Source organism: Falco naumanni, chromosome 10, assembly GCF_017639655.2.
Source record: "Falco naumanni isolate bFalNau1 chromosome 10, bFalNau1.pat, whole genome shotgun sequence".
Lineage (NCBI taxonomy): Eukaryota > Metazoa > Chordata > Aves > Falconiformes > Falconidae > Falco > Falco naumanni.
The window spans coordinates 22274733-22290128 of NC_054063.1; the positions used below are offsets into that span (position 1 = coordinate 22274733).

Genomic DNA, 15396 nt, shown 5'->3' on the forward strand with positions numbered 1-15396 from the left:
GTCACTGGGTCTGTGTCTGCTTTGGCTGGAGCCAGCCTTTGGCGTCTGCCCCAAGGGGGGCTGGCCTGAGCGGGGACACAGGGGGACGTGAGGACCCCAGGACAGGGGGAGGGCACGTGCCCCATCCCTGCTGAGGAGGAGGAGGAGGGGGACAGCCCAGGCCGGCAGTTCCCCCACACCACCCAGCAGCCACCAGCCTCTGTAGGGATGAGGGGGTTTGTGCTAAAACAGCTGCTTTCGGGGATGCTGCAGGGGTACTTCAGCAGCCCCTTCATGCTTCCAGCGTCAGCTCCCCAGGACAGCAACGATCACGTCAGAGGTCAGGGATGGAGTGGTCCATGGCTGACTTCACCAGCCCTGCCGAGAGCCTGAGCACAGGGATGGGTGTTCAGTGGGGTGAGCTTGGGGAGCTCTTTGGGGGGCCCCGGGGGGCCCCAGCAGGGTGGGGGCGAGCACCATGGCCCTGCATTCTCACCGTTTGACCATGTGCTCATAGATCACTGTGGGGATGATGGTCAGCGTGACCACGTTCCCGGCCCCTGCCAGCACCTCCGTGAGCTGCTTGTCCTGTGGGAGAGAGCGGGTGGGTCCCATGGGGCACCCAGCTCTGCCCACTGCCCTGCGGCAGCCCCTCACAGCTCCCCAGTGGGATCCGGGCACCCCCAGGCATGTTCCACACTGGGCTGTGCACAGCCCCTACCTTCATGCCGATGACGTTCTGGCCGTTCACCTCGCAGATGCAGTGGTGGGTGAGGAGGCCATTGCGGGCAGCAGAGCTGTCCTTGGCCAGTGACACAATCTTCCCCTTCTTCACCACGATGCCGATGTGGCCAGTGCTGTCCTTATGCACAGTGACGGTGCGCTGGAAAGGCCTGCGGGGAGAGCGTGATCAGCATCAGCACCACCACCGGCACTGCTGCCGGCACTGCCTGCCTGCCCGCTCACCTGTCCCGCACCACCATGACGATTTTCTCGGGGGATGCCTTCTTCAGCGCCCGCTGCGCCTTGTCACTGCTCCAGCCCGTGCAGTTCTTGCCATCAATCTGCAGGATCTGGTCCCCGAAGCGCAGCCCCACCAGCGCTGCCGGCGAGTTGGCCTTCACCAGCTGCACAAAGATGCCCTGGGGACACGGGGGGAGCGATGGCATGGTGCTGGCATGGGGACTCAGTGGCTGTGCCATGCCATGTATCATGCTATGCCATGCCAGGCTGCAGCCTGCTGTGGGGCAGTGTGGCATGCTGTGCCATTTAATGCCACACATTGCCACACCATGATGCACCGTGCCATGTCATGCTGCGCTGTACTGTCGTGCTTGTGCTGTGCTGTGCTCTGCCCTGCCATGCAACATCATGCCATGCTGCACTGTGCGCTGCCATGGTGCACCACACCGATCCATGCCATGTCATGCCGTGGTGCACCATGCTGTTCTGTTCCACGCCAAACTATGGTGCATCATGCCATGCTATGCCATGCCATGCCATGCCATGGTGCACCACGCTGTTCTGTGCCATGCCATGCCATGGTGCACCATGCCGTTCCATTCCGTGCCGTGCCATGGTGCACCATGCCGTTCCATTCCATGCCGTGCCATGGTGCACCATGCCATTCCATTCCGTGCCGTGCCACGGTGCACCATGCTGGGCTGTGCCATGCGGTGCTGCACCATGCACAGCCCCACGCCAGCGCAGCCCTCTCACCTGGTCGACGTTTTTCAGCTGCAGCCCTGTCTTGCCCCGCTCGTCCTTGCAGAGGTGGATCTCCCGCACACCTGGCTTGATCTCTGCGCGACGCAGCCCCGCATTGTTCCCACTCAGAGGGGCGACCAGCTGGCCCGGAGAGGGCCCGGCAGGGGTCAGTGCCTGCGATGGAGCTGGGGGTCAGCGGGCGTACAGGGGCCTGTGCACACCAGCCCTTGGGGGGATGCTGCATTCCTTCCCCAGGCAGAATGCGGCCCTGGAGGGACGCCCACCAGCAGGGGTGCTGTGGCATGGGGACCCCACGCAGGGCAGGAGCGAGCTTCCAGCCTGGACACCTACAGTGCTGCTTTCCGGGAGCAGGTTCTTCTGGATCTCTTCGCTGGAGAGAGCGAGCCCCATGTAGTTCTCCAGCTCAGCCAGGTTGGGGTACAGCACGGGCGGCCCTGTGGCACACACCAAGGGCAGCCTCAGCTCGTGGGGTCCCCAGCCCACAGCCATTGCCTCTTCCCTGGGAGCCTCTCAGGAGCCATGGGCCGGCCGAGAGAAACCCTCACAATTCCCATCCTCTACCCATGCACCATGCTGTCGGGGGGCCTCAGCTGAGCCCCCCTGCACGGTGAGCATTGCTGCCCCCCACCCTCAGACAGCTCCTTGACGGGGGGAGCTGATTGCAACCGGCTTTACCGGTGCCTGAGACGAGCTTCGGCTTCTCTGTGACCACCGTCGTGGCAGGGGTCTTCACGCCAGCAGCGGCCTGCGCCTGCCAAGGGATAGGATTTGCTCAAGGCTGTGCCCCCCAGCCCTGGGGACCCTCTGAGGGCAGGACCTCACAGGGACCCATCACGGTTTTTTCACCCTACCATAACACTGCTCTGCCAACACTGACCTGCAAGATCTGGTGGCCCTTCATGTCCTCCAGGGATGGGTAGAGTGTTGCCATTGCTGCTGCTGCCACAGCCGTGCCTGGGGACCGGGACGGGTGGTTCAGGAATGGGGCACCTCTCCCCGAGCATCCCTCCTGGCCCGCGTGCCTGGCTCCGCGTGCCGGAGATGGGCTGTCACCCCAGGGCCTCCAGCGTGACTCATGGCTGTGTCACCAGAGCCACCACCTCTGCCACTTCCCAGCAGTGGGGACACAAGCAGCAGTCTTCCAGGCACAGGTACCCTGAGCATCGCTTGGCTGGTAGTGGGTCCTGCTCCCCCTATCAACCTGCCCAGTGGGGCCATTCCAGCATCACCCAGACACAGGAGTGGGATGTCCCATGGGAACTGTCCCTCTGACTGCTTCTCACAGTCCCCTGTGCCCCCCCCCCCCCATCAGTCCCCTTTGCCCCCAGTGCTCCTGTGCCACCCAGCCCTGCCCCACAGCGTTGCATGCCCCAAAACACATCATCCAGAACTCAGGGTGTAGGAGCCAAATCTGGACCCAGCTCTGAGCCCCATGGGAGCCAGGCAGGATCCCACATGCAGCCCTGGGACCGCAGCAGCATTCTCAGACAGGCGAGACCCCCAGAGCCCAACCCTGGCACCCCTGAACTCACCTGTCAACAGATCCCAGCTCCCTGTGCCACCCTCTGCCCAGCCCTGGGCTTTTATTGCCCAGCCCAGCCCAGGGAGGGGCCAGGCTGCCTCAGCTGACTGTCACCCCTGCCAGGTAGGGCACAGGTGAGGAAGAGGAAGGTGAAGCCAAAGCTGCACAGGGCTCTGACACTGCAGGGATGGGGACAGGGATGGGGATGGCTTTTTGTGGCTTTGGCATCCTGGGGGAGCAGGGATAATGCTGTGCCCCCCCACTAGCCACCACAGCAGCCCCCTCTCCCACAGCATCACTACTCATGCTGCCACCAGCACATGGCTTGGCCCCACCGCAGCCCTTATGCCCCAGCCCAGTGCCCCAAACTGGGGGCCAAGGGTGCTGCCAGGGGTGGTGGTGAAGTGGGGTGCCCCACTATGAGCAGCCCTGTGTGGGCGGCTGGCTCCCGCTGACATCTCGCTGCCCAGGCACGTGGGGCTGACGCAGCCGTGATGGGGATGCCGTGTCCTGCATCCTTCCAGTCATCACTGGTGGCCCCGGGGCATGTGCCAGGTGTGACAGCCCCATGCGAGTCCTGCACCGCAGGTGGAAAACCTGAGCGAGCACGGAGCTCACCTGAGTCAGGGCATGGGGCAGACGTCGGCATCCCACTGCCATGGGACATCGCTGCATCACCTGGGATCCAGCCTTCCAGCACCCACCTGTGACATCCTGCTGCTGGCACCAGGGATGCCATGGGCCACCGCGTCCCCAGGAACTGGGCAATGGGTTCCTCAGGCACCCAGCCGGGCTCGGAGCCAGTGGCACTAGCCCAGGACTTGCCAGCATGAGGCCAGCCCCACCACAGAGCAGCAACCGGGCACATCCCAGCTCCCCGTGCCTCCGTTCCCATGTGCCAGGCCAGGAAGCATTTCATTTTCTGGGTTTATTTTTAGCCCAGTGGTGCCCGGCTGCCTCAGCCAGCCTGGGACGAGAGCAGCCCGACCACTGATGAACACAGCCAGGAGCAGGGAGACATCCTACAGCAGCCAGAGAAGGATGCTTCCCAGGGGATCTGTGCCTGCTCCAAAGTCCTCATCTCTGCCAAACCGGAGCTGGAAGGACCCACACCCCATCTGCACCCATGGGTGCTGCAGGAGCTGGCGCGGGAGGCTGCGTGCTGAGGGCAGGGGCAGCTGCTGGCCCAAGGGCACCAGGCTCCCCCAGCCCCGGCTTACCCCCAGGCAAAAGCCACGGCACTGCCTGGCACTGGTTAATAATTAAAGGAAAAAAGCTTTGCAGGAAGAGAAATCCAAGCTCGCCTTGAGCTTCCGCCTGGAAGTGGTTACAGTGAAGGGCAGAGCAGGACGCTGGTACCCTGGCAGCTCCCCATTCGGCTTAATTGAGGAGCAATTAAGGGTAGCACTAATATCTGCACCGCTTGGCCCCAATCCCACACGAGCCTGTGCAAGCATCAGTGTTCCTGCACGCAGTCCAGCAGCAGGGCTGCTCCTGCCCCACGGCCACGGCTCCCTCCAGCACCTCCCCCAGCCTCCCCAGGGCCCCATTAAACACAAACTTTGCTCCCAGGAAACCGCTCAAGAGCTGGGACTTGCTGCGTTATCGATCACAGCCGCGTTATCGATCATGGCCGTGTAATCAATGGTGGCAAATGGAGCAAAGGCCGTTTGCAGAGGAGCTGGGTGCAGTGCCCCAGCAGCACTCTTGCTGTGAACCCATGCAATGTCCACCAGCCACGGCCAGCAAACATCTGAGCTGCAGCAGGGAAGCCCAGAAGCGGGGAGCCTGGGGAGCCCCGCCGAGCAGGCATGCTGGGGGGTCACTAAAAAAGGCACTGAAAAAACCCCAAGAGGCTCTTCAGGTCTGTGGGGCTCCGACCTGCAAATGCTGGCTGCTGGATGTGCCGTGCCACCCATTGCAACATCCAGGCTCTGAACAGGACCAAAATGAACACAGGGAGATGGATCGACACGCGTGTCTGGAGCTGGAGAGACCTGGGAACGCACATCCGTCCACCCTTCACGCTCCCAGTCCAGGCTGAGTCACAGCCGCAACGGTGAGAGGCTGTGAGGGCAACACTTAATAGGTTATGGTAAGGCAATTAATTATGCGAATTCCAGCAGGCCACCATCACCTCCCCACAGAGCCCAGCCAGCCCCAGGCATCCCCCTCCGCGCTCCCAGGGTCAAGCAGCCGAGCCTCACGCCAAAGCAAGCCAGCACAGCCAGAGGCTGGCCCTTCTGCTGCCGCAGCATCGTATAAGCCCAGCATGGAACCCCGGCACGGCACCCCTGGCACCCCGCGAGCCCGGCACGGCACCCCTGGCACCCCGCGAGCCTGGCCTGGCACCCGCTGTGCTGAGCAACAGACAGGCGAGGGAAAAACCTCCAAGACACAGGGTTGAGAAAAGCCAGCATAAAGCATTTTTATTGCAATAATAAAACTTGATACCTTTATGCGGTGGAGAAGAAGTGAACGGCGGCAATTTCTCTTACCAAATCACTAGGCGGGGCGGAGGGGGGGGGCAGATAGGACAGCAGCAGGGGAAGCTATGCATCATATGAGGCCAGACAAGCGGCGATGACCAGCATCAGGTGTCAGGAGAGAACGGTCAGGTGTGCTCAGACCAGGGACAATTGGGGCCTGATGTTTCCTTTCCAGGGCGGGAGAGAGGGGACAGGGGCGTTTTCTTTGAGCTGACTCCCCACCAGCCCCACCACCTCCCCTGCAGACAGCACCTTCCCTTTGCCTGCTGTTCTCCTTTTCCTTTAAAGAAAGCTCAATGTACGCTACTGAATTTTCAGGGTGTGGTGGAGCTCTGGTGGAAACCCCTCTCCATAAATCCGAAAGCGGGGTGGGAAGGAAGGTCCACCGTGAGATGGCAGTGAAGCAGGAGCAGAGCAGCCCCCCTTCCCAGGAGCAAACCCATGGTGCCAGCAGCGATGCTGCGCCCTCCCTGGAAGCAGGGAAAGGACACGCTGCTCCCCCGCTGCCCCGGATCCAGGCAGATACCTACACACAATCCTAGCGCTACTTTGCTCTCCGCATCCGTTCAGCCTCGACAGCCTCACTCTGCTATGGCTTTTGCAGCAGCAGCAATTTCTGGTTTGAAAACACCATAGAGATCTGCACCAAAACAAGTAACTAACAGGTTTCCTTTTGTTCAAATGACTCCTATCTAAGGGTGGCCCACCTGCGTGCTACGGGCAAAACGCAGTCTACACCTGGAACAAAAATAAGATTAAGAACTTGACCCAAAAAAAGATTTGAGGTTTATGGCGTATAGTTTAAAAAGACATAAAAACACGATACAAGGAGGAAGAGTCAGACGCAAAGCTTAGTGACCAAAGGCATTCAATCAAGGTGTAAGGTTATACAATGAGTGTAGTGGACTATCAGGAAAAGCTCCGTACAAAGTCATGTGCACTCTTCTTGAAGCTGAGATTCTGGATTCCTCCATGTGCCAAACCTGCTGGGAGAGGAAAGGCAGCGTCACAAAGCTGCCCGCCCGCCCGCGGAGGAAACCCGGCAGAGGGAGCGTGGGCATGGGCGGGCAGGCTCCACGCAAACCGCACCACTCGCCCAAAGCGGGAGCCAAGCCCCGGTTACAGGGGGGAAGCACAGCCCCATCCTGCCCACGCTGCAGGACCCACACACCAGCAGCAAGAGAAGCACGAGGGGGAGCAGGCAGGCGAGACCCGCCATGCAGCAACACCACGCAAGGAACCCAGGGCACGGTCAACCAGCCTCGCAATGCCTCCATGGCACGAACCCGCTCTGCCAGGCTGGGAGCTTTGCCCATACCACCAGAGCGACCCCCACCTCACCACCCTCCTGAAAGCAACTTCTACCCACAGCCATAAACCTACCCCCTCCTTCTCATACCCCCCACTGCCATCACCTCCACCCACAGCAGCCCGAAACAAAGGACGGGGGTCTCGAGTTGCCCCCAGGTCACAACACTCCCTGCCGGCAGCTGCCCCTCCTTACCCAAGGACAGGGTGCGGGAGTAGGTCATTCCAATTTCATGAGCTCCACATCAAAAATTAGAGTGGCGTTTGGTGGGATGATCCCTGGGTGGCCAGTAGAGCCATAGGCGTAATCTGGGGAGATGGTCATCTTTGCCCGCTGACCAACGCTCATCTGGGGACAGGGACAGAAATAAAGGGATGTCAGGAGATGGGCACTGCCAGATGAGTGACAGCAAGAGGGACACAGATCTGTCCTCACTCCTCTCCCCACACTGGGCAAGAGCAAGGACCCAGGCCGGACAAACCGGAGGGGACAGAAGAGGAATGGGAAGAACATCAGAAGGGCAGGCAGCACGGGCTGGAAAAGGAGCAGTGCTTGAGATGTCTGTCACACCAGGGAAGGCAGGGAATGCCCTGGCATTCCCTACAGCCACTGGCACCCTTGTGCCGCGCTGCCCTGCGTCCCCACACAGCCATGTGTCCCCACGCAGCCATGCGTGCAGGAGCCGGTGCTGTGCCGTGCCCACCAGCCCTCCCTCTGCGTGGGCTTCGCAGCCCAGGAGCTGTCTCCGCTCGGTGCGGGAGGCCCCAGCGCTCCCCGCCGCGCTCCTTCAGAGCTGACTCAGTAGGGAAATGTCACCGCTGAGTCACCGACGTGCCGTAGGTGTTCCTGGGGCCCGGCCCTGCTCCATTCCTGCCATCTGGCAGGTGGCAATGCAGAAGGTGATATTCACACCCACACCTCCCAGCGCCGAGGGGGCGGAGGGGTGGAAAACACAGGGGAATAAAATAAAAAAAAAATAAAAAATAAGAGAACGAGCTGCACACAGCGATTCCTGCCCACGCTGCAGCTCCCCAGGCGCGCGGCTCTGCGCAGCCCTGCGAGGCAGACTACGAGGCGGAGGAGCAACGGGCACCTGAGCGACTCCTTCCTCCCAGCCGCGGATCACCTCCTGCTTGCCCATCACAAACTTGAATGGCTTGTTCCTGTCACGGGAGGAATCAAACTTCTTCCCATCTTCCAGCATACCTGGGGAGAGAGGGAGGGAGATGATGGTGACACAGGGACAGATGCACACATGACGGCGTGAAACAGGCTGTGACCTGGCAGCCTGAGCAGGTGACCGTCACCCCGGGACAGCTCACAGGGCCCTGAGTCAAAGATGCTTCTCAGCTCAGCCTTTCCCCCACAGGAACACCTGCACGGGGTGGCCTGGAAGGGAAAACCCCCACCAGCACCCCAAGGGTACCATCCACCCTGGCAGCAGCAGCCCTGGCGCAGGACAGGATTGTTCCTGGCTGCTTCGACCCAGAGAGCAGCGCTCCTCTGGGCTGGGATCAAGCACAGATGAGGGGAGCAGATGGAAGCAGGGAAAAAACACCTTCCCCGCCTCACAGCACCACTGTTAGCCGTTTTGCAGGCAGCAGGATCAGGCCAGGCGCTTCCCATCCGGCCAGCAAACACGCCCCTTGCCATGGGCGGGCTTCCATCGTCAGGCACCCAAAAAATCCAGAGCTCCGGTGCCCTATCTCAGCTGCCACCAGCCTCCAGCCCTCCCCATGCCCAGCTGTGTCCCACTGATCCACAGCCAAATGACTCCCGTACCCAGGAACGACGACAGGGAGAGGCAGCACCAAGTGCTGGGCACATCTGCCCCGAGCACCCCTCCTTCCCCCAGCACGGGGAGGGCTGAGCGAGGCTGATATCCCCAGGGCTAAATATAACTCCCCAACACGAGCAAGGCAGGAATTTCCTCCCCTCCCTTGCTCCCTGCCTGACCTTCTTGGGGAATCTTGGAGCCAGAGATGCCTTACAGGAGCAGCAACTCCACTGGCCAGCAGAGCTGCTGCTCCTATAAGGCAGCTCCAGCTCTGCATTAACACAGTCACTGCCCTGTACAATAAAAGCAATATTAAAACCCCCCTCCAAATACTTCTCACTTCTTCACTTCCCAAAACAGTCCAAAAACCTGTTTTCCTGGCTGGAAACTGCTCTGTAGTCTTGAAAAACCAACCTCACCCAGCAACGCATGGGACACACTGACTTCCCTTCACTAGGGCACTGTCCACAGGCAAGAGAAAAAGCATCTGTGCAAAAGCTGGGACAGGACATCGCTCCCCAGCTCGCACCGCGACCAGAGCAAATGGCACGCAGCCACGGTAACGTGAGATGCTGAACGGAAATAAGAGAATGGGAAAAAAATACATCACCTGTGCAGGGGCAACAAGCACCGAAACACCCGGGCTGTAGGAAGATGCAGGGGGTGGGGGCTGGCAGCCCACCTTTCTCTCAGGGAGTGGAATTAAGCTTTTAATTTCACAGAAAGCAAAAATCCCGTCTCCAGGGCTTCAAGCATCAGCTCAGCTGGTCACAGTGTAGCCATGGACTTTGGAATAGTAAATCTGGAGTTTTCTCATTTCTTCCTTCCAGGATAAACCTCTTGTCGCTGAACCTGCTTCCAGCCATGTCTGGCACTGCTCCCTGCTCCCGTCCGCTGGCCTTCCTCCCGCCCGGCGGGGATGCTGGCAGCAGGGACCCAGGGCAGGCTATACCGGCTGGCACAGGCAGTGCCGCTTGGCTGTGGCCCGAGCTGACCCTGAGCTCAGCTCCGAGCCCTCAGGCGCTGCAACAAGCCGGGGAGGCTGCAGAAGGATGGAAGGGCGCCTGCCACCCTTCTCCCCAGGCACCCACAGCAGAAAAAACGTGGGGGCCACGCAGCACAACCCCTCTGCTTGTCATGGCAAATCGGGACCTGTGGGATGCTGGTGGGGCATCCACAGCCTGCAGAAGTGCATCCCGTTTAATGCCCCAGCGAGGGGAATGTAAAGGCATCACCAGTGGCACAGAGATGCTGCAGACCTCGCACAAGAGTGGGTGGCACTGCCCACCCCTGCCACGCAGATCACCTGTCCGAATCCAGCCTTGTGGGAAGTGTTTTGGAGCTGGCAGCACCCTGGCTGCAGGAGAGAGGGATTAATGGACTAAGCTGGTTGCAGTGACCCAGGGGGATCGATCGCTGAGGCTGCCCCTGGCCCAGGATGGTGAGTGTCACACACAGGAGCTTTTCCCTGCTCCGCGGCATGGGGCTGCCACACTCCCTCCATCACATCGTCGGGGAAAACAAAGAGGCTCCAATGCTTTGGAGGCAGCATCCTCATCTCAGGCACCTCCTCTGCCCGCGAGGCTCCCGGGAGATTTCTCCAGCCCTGGACAAGTATGAGCAACCATTTCCTCATCCCTGCCATCCCAAAGCAAGGAGATAACGAGATCTTAAAGCTAGGAGAGGCAAAGCATCCTCTGGCAAAAGCAGCTGCCCTGCCAGAGCTCCAGGAGCAGCAACCAGCCCCTGGCACATCCTGGTTCATCACAGCCCTGGCAGCGCTCCTGGCTTGTCACCACCAGCCCCGCAAGGGCAGAGCCCACGGAGGTGGGTCTCTGTAAAGAGACCCCACTGCCCCACCCTGAAAGATCTGACCCCTGCAGAGATCTCAGCTGGGCTATATGAACACCAGGGGGGTCTGGGGGAAGCACAGTGAGGAAGAGCATGGAGCCCTGTGGCCGGGGCTGCAGCAGCCGCGGGACGGAGCGGGGGGCTCTGGACAGGCAGCAGCGCAGCCCTGCCAGGTCTCTGCCACACTTGGCAGGCAGCAGCCAGGAGACGCCAGCTGCAGTGTGCGCCTTGGCTCCCGTCCCCCTGGGCGGGCAGAGGCGGCAGAGCAGCGCTGGAGCAGGCAGGCAGAGGCAGCCCCTGAGATAAACCTGCAGGTCTGGGTTCTGCTGAGGGGGTGTGGAGCCCCACCTGCACCCCCTCCATCCCCTCTGCCCCAGGATGCCAGTCCTTGGCACGGCCACTGCCCAGGGGCTCCTGCACGGAGCCAGTTTCCCAAGGAAAGGAAGCAAGAGACTGGAGCAGTGGGGCAGGCACCTCTGCTCCAGCTCGAGGAAGGGACAGGATGGGAAACCCTTCCCGAAAACCCTGGGATACCCCGCACGCTCCAGCTCCCCGCATCAGGACGGGGCTGCCCAGCTGAGGTTAAATCCTGCCTCCACCAGCAGCCTCTGCCAGGTGCTTCAGATCCCAGGGCCTGAGCTGCCCGCACCGGCGCTTCCCACCACGCAGCCCATCACCACCCGCAGCTGGATGCAGGGGGGGCTCTGCCCACCGTTCGCGGTGGCCTGGCAGGAGAGAGGACCCCTGGGGCAGGCAGGGAAGGGGGTGCTTCAGAAGGTGCTGAGCTACCCCAAATCCCCCAGTCGGCAGCTGCACAGCTCGGTAGGAAACACCTCACAACCACAGAGCGTTCACTGCTGCTGTGCGAGCGGCAGCACCCAGGCGCAGTGGGGAGAGCCCCACCACACCAGGTACTGCGCAGACAGCAGAAATTACCAGCACCAAGGCTGCATCCAGCCTGCACAGCAACACAGAGGTGCTGGGGAGGGATGGCGGTCCCCTCTGCGGCTATCCTGCTGGAGAAAGCCAGTTTTCTCTAGTATCCCTCCCAGTGCTTCCATTCCCTACTTCCAGCTCACCTCCCCTCCGAGACACAACACGCTGGGCGTGCTCTGCCACTCAGGCCAAGCTGCTCGGCCAAGCCAAACCAGGCTCACTCCCATCCCGGTGCTCCCCAGCATGACCACGGCCCCCCCATTTCCCCTCCACAAGCACAGTGGGGTGGCCATGGTCTCCCCACCCTCTCCGCAGCCCCCCCGTGCACTCAGACAGCAGCTCACCCTTGCACCAACTCTCTTCACCCCCAGCCCGCTCCTGGGGAGCACAACACCCAGCCCCAGCAGCTCTCTGGGTCATCACGGGAGCCCCAGCTGAGCCAGCACAGCACCCCACCTTGTCCTGGCTCCCATCCCAGCAGCCAGACCCAGGGAGGTCAGGTCTACCGGGCCTCAACCCACACCTTCCTCCCCACTGACGTGCTCCTGTGCAGCCCTCCTGCCCCCTGCCAATTGCTGCGAGCAGTCCCGAACACACTGGGGAACTTTATCCTTCATTTAGTTTTTTTAAGCGCCCTTTGTAGCAGATTTCATATCAAAGGCTGTTTCGGACACCCCGCTGCGCAAGCTCTCCGGCAGCACTCCCCTGGCTCCCCCCGGGGCTGAAGGCACCATCTTCCACAAGGAGCAGAGACCCCGGACTGAAGAAGGGGAAAGGAGCCCCATTCCCCCAGCTCCCACCCACGCCTCCACCTCCGCAATCCCAGCAGGAGCAACCCACATCTCCCAAGGAGGTGGCCCAGAGGATGCTCCACGCTACTTCCTTCCCCAGTGCTGCACGCCCGCACCGGGGCCATCTGTCTGTCTGTCCCTTGCCCTGGGATGAAACAGCTGCTGTCAGTGGGGCCAAGGCCCACGGAGCAGAGGCTTGGGCACAGGCAGAAACAGCAGCAGCCACAGGATGGCCCGCCGAGCTGGCTCCCCGTACTCCCTTCCCCTTGGGTCACCGGGTTTTTTTCCAAAATTGTTTTTAACTGAACGCATATCCATAGCCCAGCGCAGGGAGAGCTGGCTCACCGCACACCACAGGCTGGATCTCCCCAGTGCCGGCAGGTTTCTGCCTGGGAGCAAAGGGCAGCTGGGGACGGAGCCACCGCAGGGCTCTGGAAGGAGCCTCGGAGCGTGGCACCTCCCGCGCTGTGCTCTGCCAACGTCCCCGATGGTGATCCAGGACCCGTGGGCACCGTAAAGGGGCCGGGGAATCAGGGGTTTCTAACGTTTCTCAAGAGCCCAGCACCACGCTGCCGGCGCAGGCAGCATTCAGCCACAAAAACGGTGTCAGGGACTGAAGGTGTTTGATTTCTGCTGCCTGCTGAGGCAGGGGGGCCCGAAGCTGCCTGCAGAGGGAACTGGGGGGGGGGGGGGGGGGGGGGGGGGGGAATAAAGGACAAAAGGAGACAATAATAACAAACAAAAAAGAAAATGGAAATTAGAGAACCGCTCCCACGCACAGCGGATCGCTGCTGCTGGGGAGGATCTGTCAGGAGCAAGTCACCATGCAGCACTTTGCCAGAAGCACCGGGACGTGGGGCTGGGATGCTGGTGACCCGCAAGCGGCTCTGCCAGGGCCGGGGAGGACGGCAGAGCTCCGGCAGCGCTGCGGGAAGGGAGAGCGGGCGCCGGGAGCCGGGAGGGCTGGCAGGCAGCGGGGCTGGCCCACCGGGAGCCACTTGACTGCCTGCCAACCGCTCTTTGTTCTTCCAGCGGCGGAGGAAACAGGGTGGCCGGGGAGACCGGGCTGCTTCCTCTCCCTCCAGACAGGGGGGACAGGGGCGGCGGTGGGCTGGATGCCCCCCAGCCCCACGGCGGGCAGCGCTGCCCGGGGTCCCGCTCTGCAGAGAGGGGCACCCCCAGCCCCCCAGCGCGGGGAGGGCGGCAGGGAGCCAGCTAGAGCAGCACAGCCACAAACGGGTCGGTGTTTTCACCCCGCTGCAGAGTGGCCACCGCGGTGAGCCGGAGCTGCTGGAGGGGTGGGCTGAAGGGGAGAGGGACCCCCGGCGTGACCTCCGAAGCATTTCTGGGGGGTCCCACCGTCGGTTCCTCTCTCCCCCCGCGCGAGCTCGCAGAGGGCACCGTGGGGAGCAGGGCCCTCCCCAGCCCTCGTGGCAGCCCCTCGTGGGAATCCCACACCCGAACAGCCCCCGCGTTGCCCGTGCCAGGCCCCCCTGCCCCACGCTCCCCCAGCCCTAAAACCGGCCCGGGGCGTGCTGTGGGTCCAGCTCTACCCCACGGGCACCCCGGCTGCCACCCCACGCGGGAGAAGGGGCTGGGGCTGCAGGGATGGTGTTGGGGAGGGGGCTGCCCCCCCCCCCCACCCGCAAGGGTCTCTGGCAGAGGGGACCCCGCTCTGACACAGCGAGCCCCCAAGTTGGGGGGGGCGGTGGGGGTCCCACGGGACCACCCAGCGTGGTGGGGGGCTCGGCTCGCCCCGCCGGTCTCTGCTGCCCTGGGACCCCCCCCGGGAGCCGCTGGGTACGCGACCCTGCGTGCCCCCCGGGCACCCCCAAAAAACGGGCTGGGGGTGAGTGGAAAAGGCCCCTCCATAGACGGGGCAGCGGGACAGGCGGGGACCACAGGGACCCGCTCCCCCGCCATACCCCCGCCCCGGGGCCCGGCCACCCCCCCCCCCCCCCGCCCCGGCAAAGCGCCCCCGGGGCGAGCCGGACCCCTGTGGAGCGCCGGGCCGCCCACACGGGCCGGGCCCGGGATGCCGGCAGACAGGCGGGGGGTGGGGGGCAGACCCCGCTCCTCCGCCGCGCCCCACGGTCACCGGTCCGGGCCGCGGCCGCCCGGCCCTGCCCTGCCGTGCCCCGGTGGCGGCGGGGCCGCCCCGCCCTGCAGGCCCCGCGGCGGGCGGCACTCACCCGTGTAGTGCACCACGCAGGTCTGGCCGCGCTTGGGGAACGTCCGCCCTGCGGGGAGACACACACCGTCAGACCACCGGCACCGGGGGGACCCGGCACCGGGACCCGCCACCGGCACCGGTCCGGCGGGGAGGGGAGGAAGAAGGGAAGGCACGCCGCGGCTCACCGTCGCCGGGGGCGATGGTCTCCACATGCACGCCCATGCCGGTGCCGGTGCCGCTCGCGCACCCGCAGCGCCCGCAGCCCGAGGGAGGAGGGGCCACGTGTGCGCAGCCTCGGCCGCCGCGCCGCCATAGAGCCCGCCCGCCCGCCGCCTAGACGGGCCCCACCCCCGGCGGCCGCCATCTTCCGCGCTCCCCCCTCCCCCGCCTCCTTCCTGCCCGGCCCCGGCCGCCATCTTGGCACCGCGCCGTTGCCGGGGAAACGCGGGAGCCGGCGGTGCAGGACCCCCCCCGGGCTGGGGTCCTGGCAGGCTCTGCCCACCCATCCGCCATTCCAGGCGCTGGGAGCGGGGCGGGCCGACCGCGGGGAGCCCGCCCGGCCGCGGGTGCGTGGCCCGGCGCGGGCCCAAGGCTGCCAGCGCGGCGCTCCCCGGCAAGGCCGAGGTGCCGGCGCCGGCCGCAGGCCCCAGCCAGGAGCCCTCAGGGTTTCCACAGCCCCCGAGGCAGGCGCTGTGCCGGAACCGGGAGCGTTGGGCACACGCAGCGAGAGCCGCCGGGGAGCCGCCGATGTGCTGATGTCTATATTCTATATTCGTGCTGATGTACACATCTATATTCGTGCTGCTCCTCATGCGCAAGGCCGGGGGGTCAGCGCCAGCCC

General features: G+C 63.4%; 2 protein-coding genes across 3 annotated transcripts; both read right to left on the reverse strand.

The window, feature by feature from the left end:
• On the reverse strand, positions 1-2710 carry SDCBP2 (syndecan binding protein 2). Its single transcript, XM_040609390.1, has 8 exons — positions 2585-2710; positions 2383-2458; positions 2038-2141; positions 1699-1860; positions 946-1121; positions 701-872; positions 476-567; positions 1-368 (listed from the first exon to the last, which is right to left on the reverse strand). The coding sequence occupies exons 1-8, from the start codon at positions 2636-2638 to the stop codon at positions 314-316; spliced, it is 891 nt and encodes a 296-aa protein (XP_040465324.1). The 5' UTR covers positions 2639-2710; the 3' UTR covers positions 1-313.
• Positions 2711-6481: 3771 nt separating this feature from the next.
• FKBP1A (FKBP prolyl isomerase 1A) lies at positions 6482-14867 on the reverse strand. 2 transcript variants are annotated; one of them, XM_040608831.1, is made up of 5 exons: positions 14741-14867; positions 14575-14622; positions 8121-8233; positions 7223-7375; positions 6482-6701 (listed from the first exon to the last, which is right to left on the reverse strand). In XM_040608831.1, the coding sequence occupies exons 1-4, from the start codon at positions 14775-14777 to the stop codon at positions 7247-7249; spliced, it is 327 nt and encodes a 108-aa protein (XP_040464765.1). In that variant the 5' UTR covers positions 14778-14867; the 3' UTR covers positions 6482-6701; positions 7223-7246. The 2 variants fall into 2 exon arrangements, with proteins under 2 accessions (XP_040464765.1, XP_040464763.1); XM_040608829.1 differs by having other exon boundaries at positions 6482-6704; positions 14741-14862.
• Between the last annotated feature and the right edge of the window lie 529 nt (positions 14868-15396).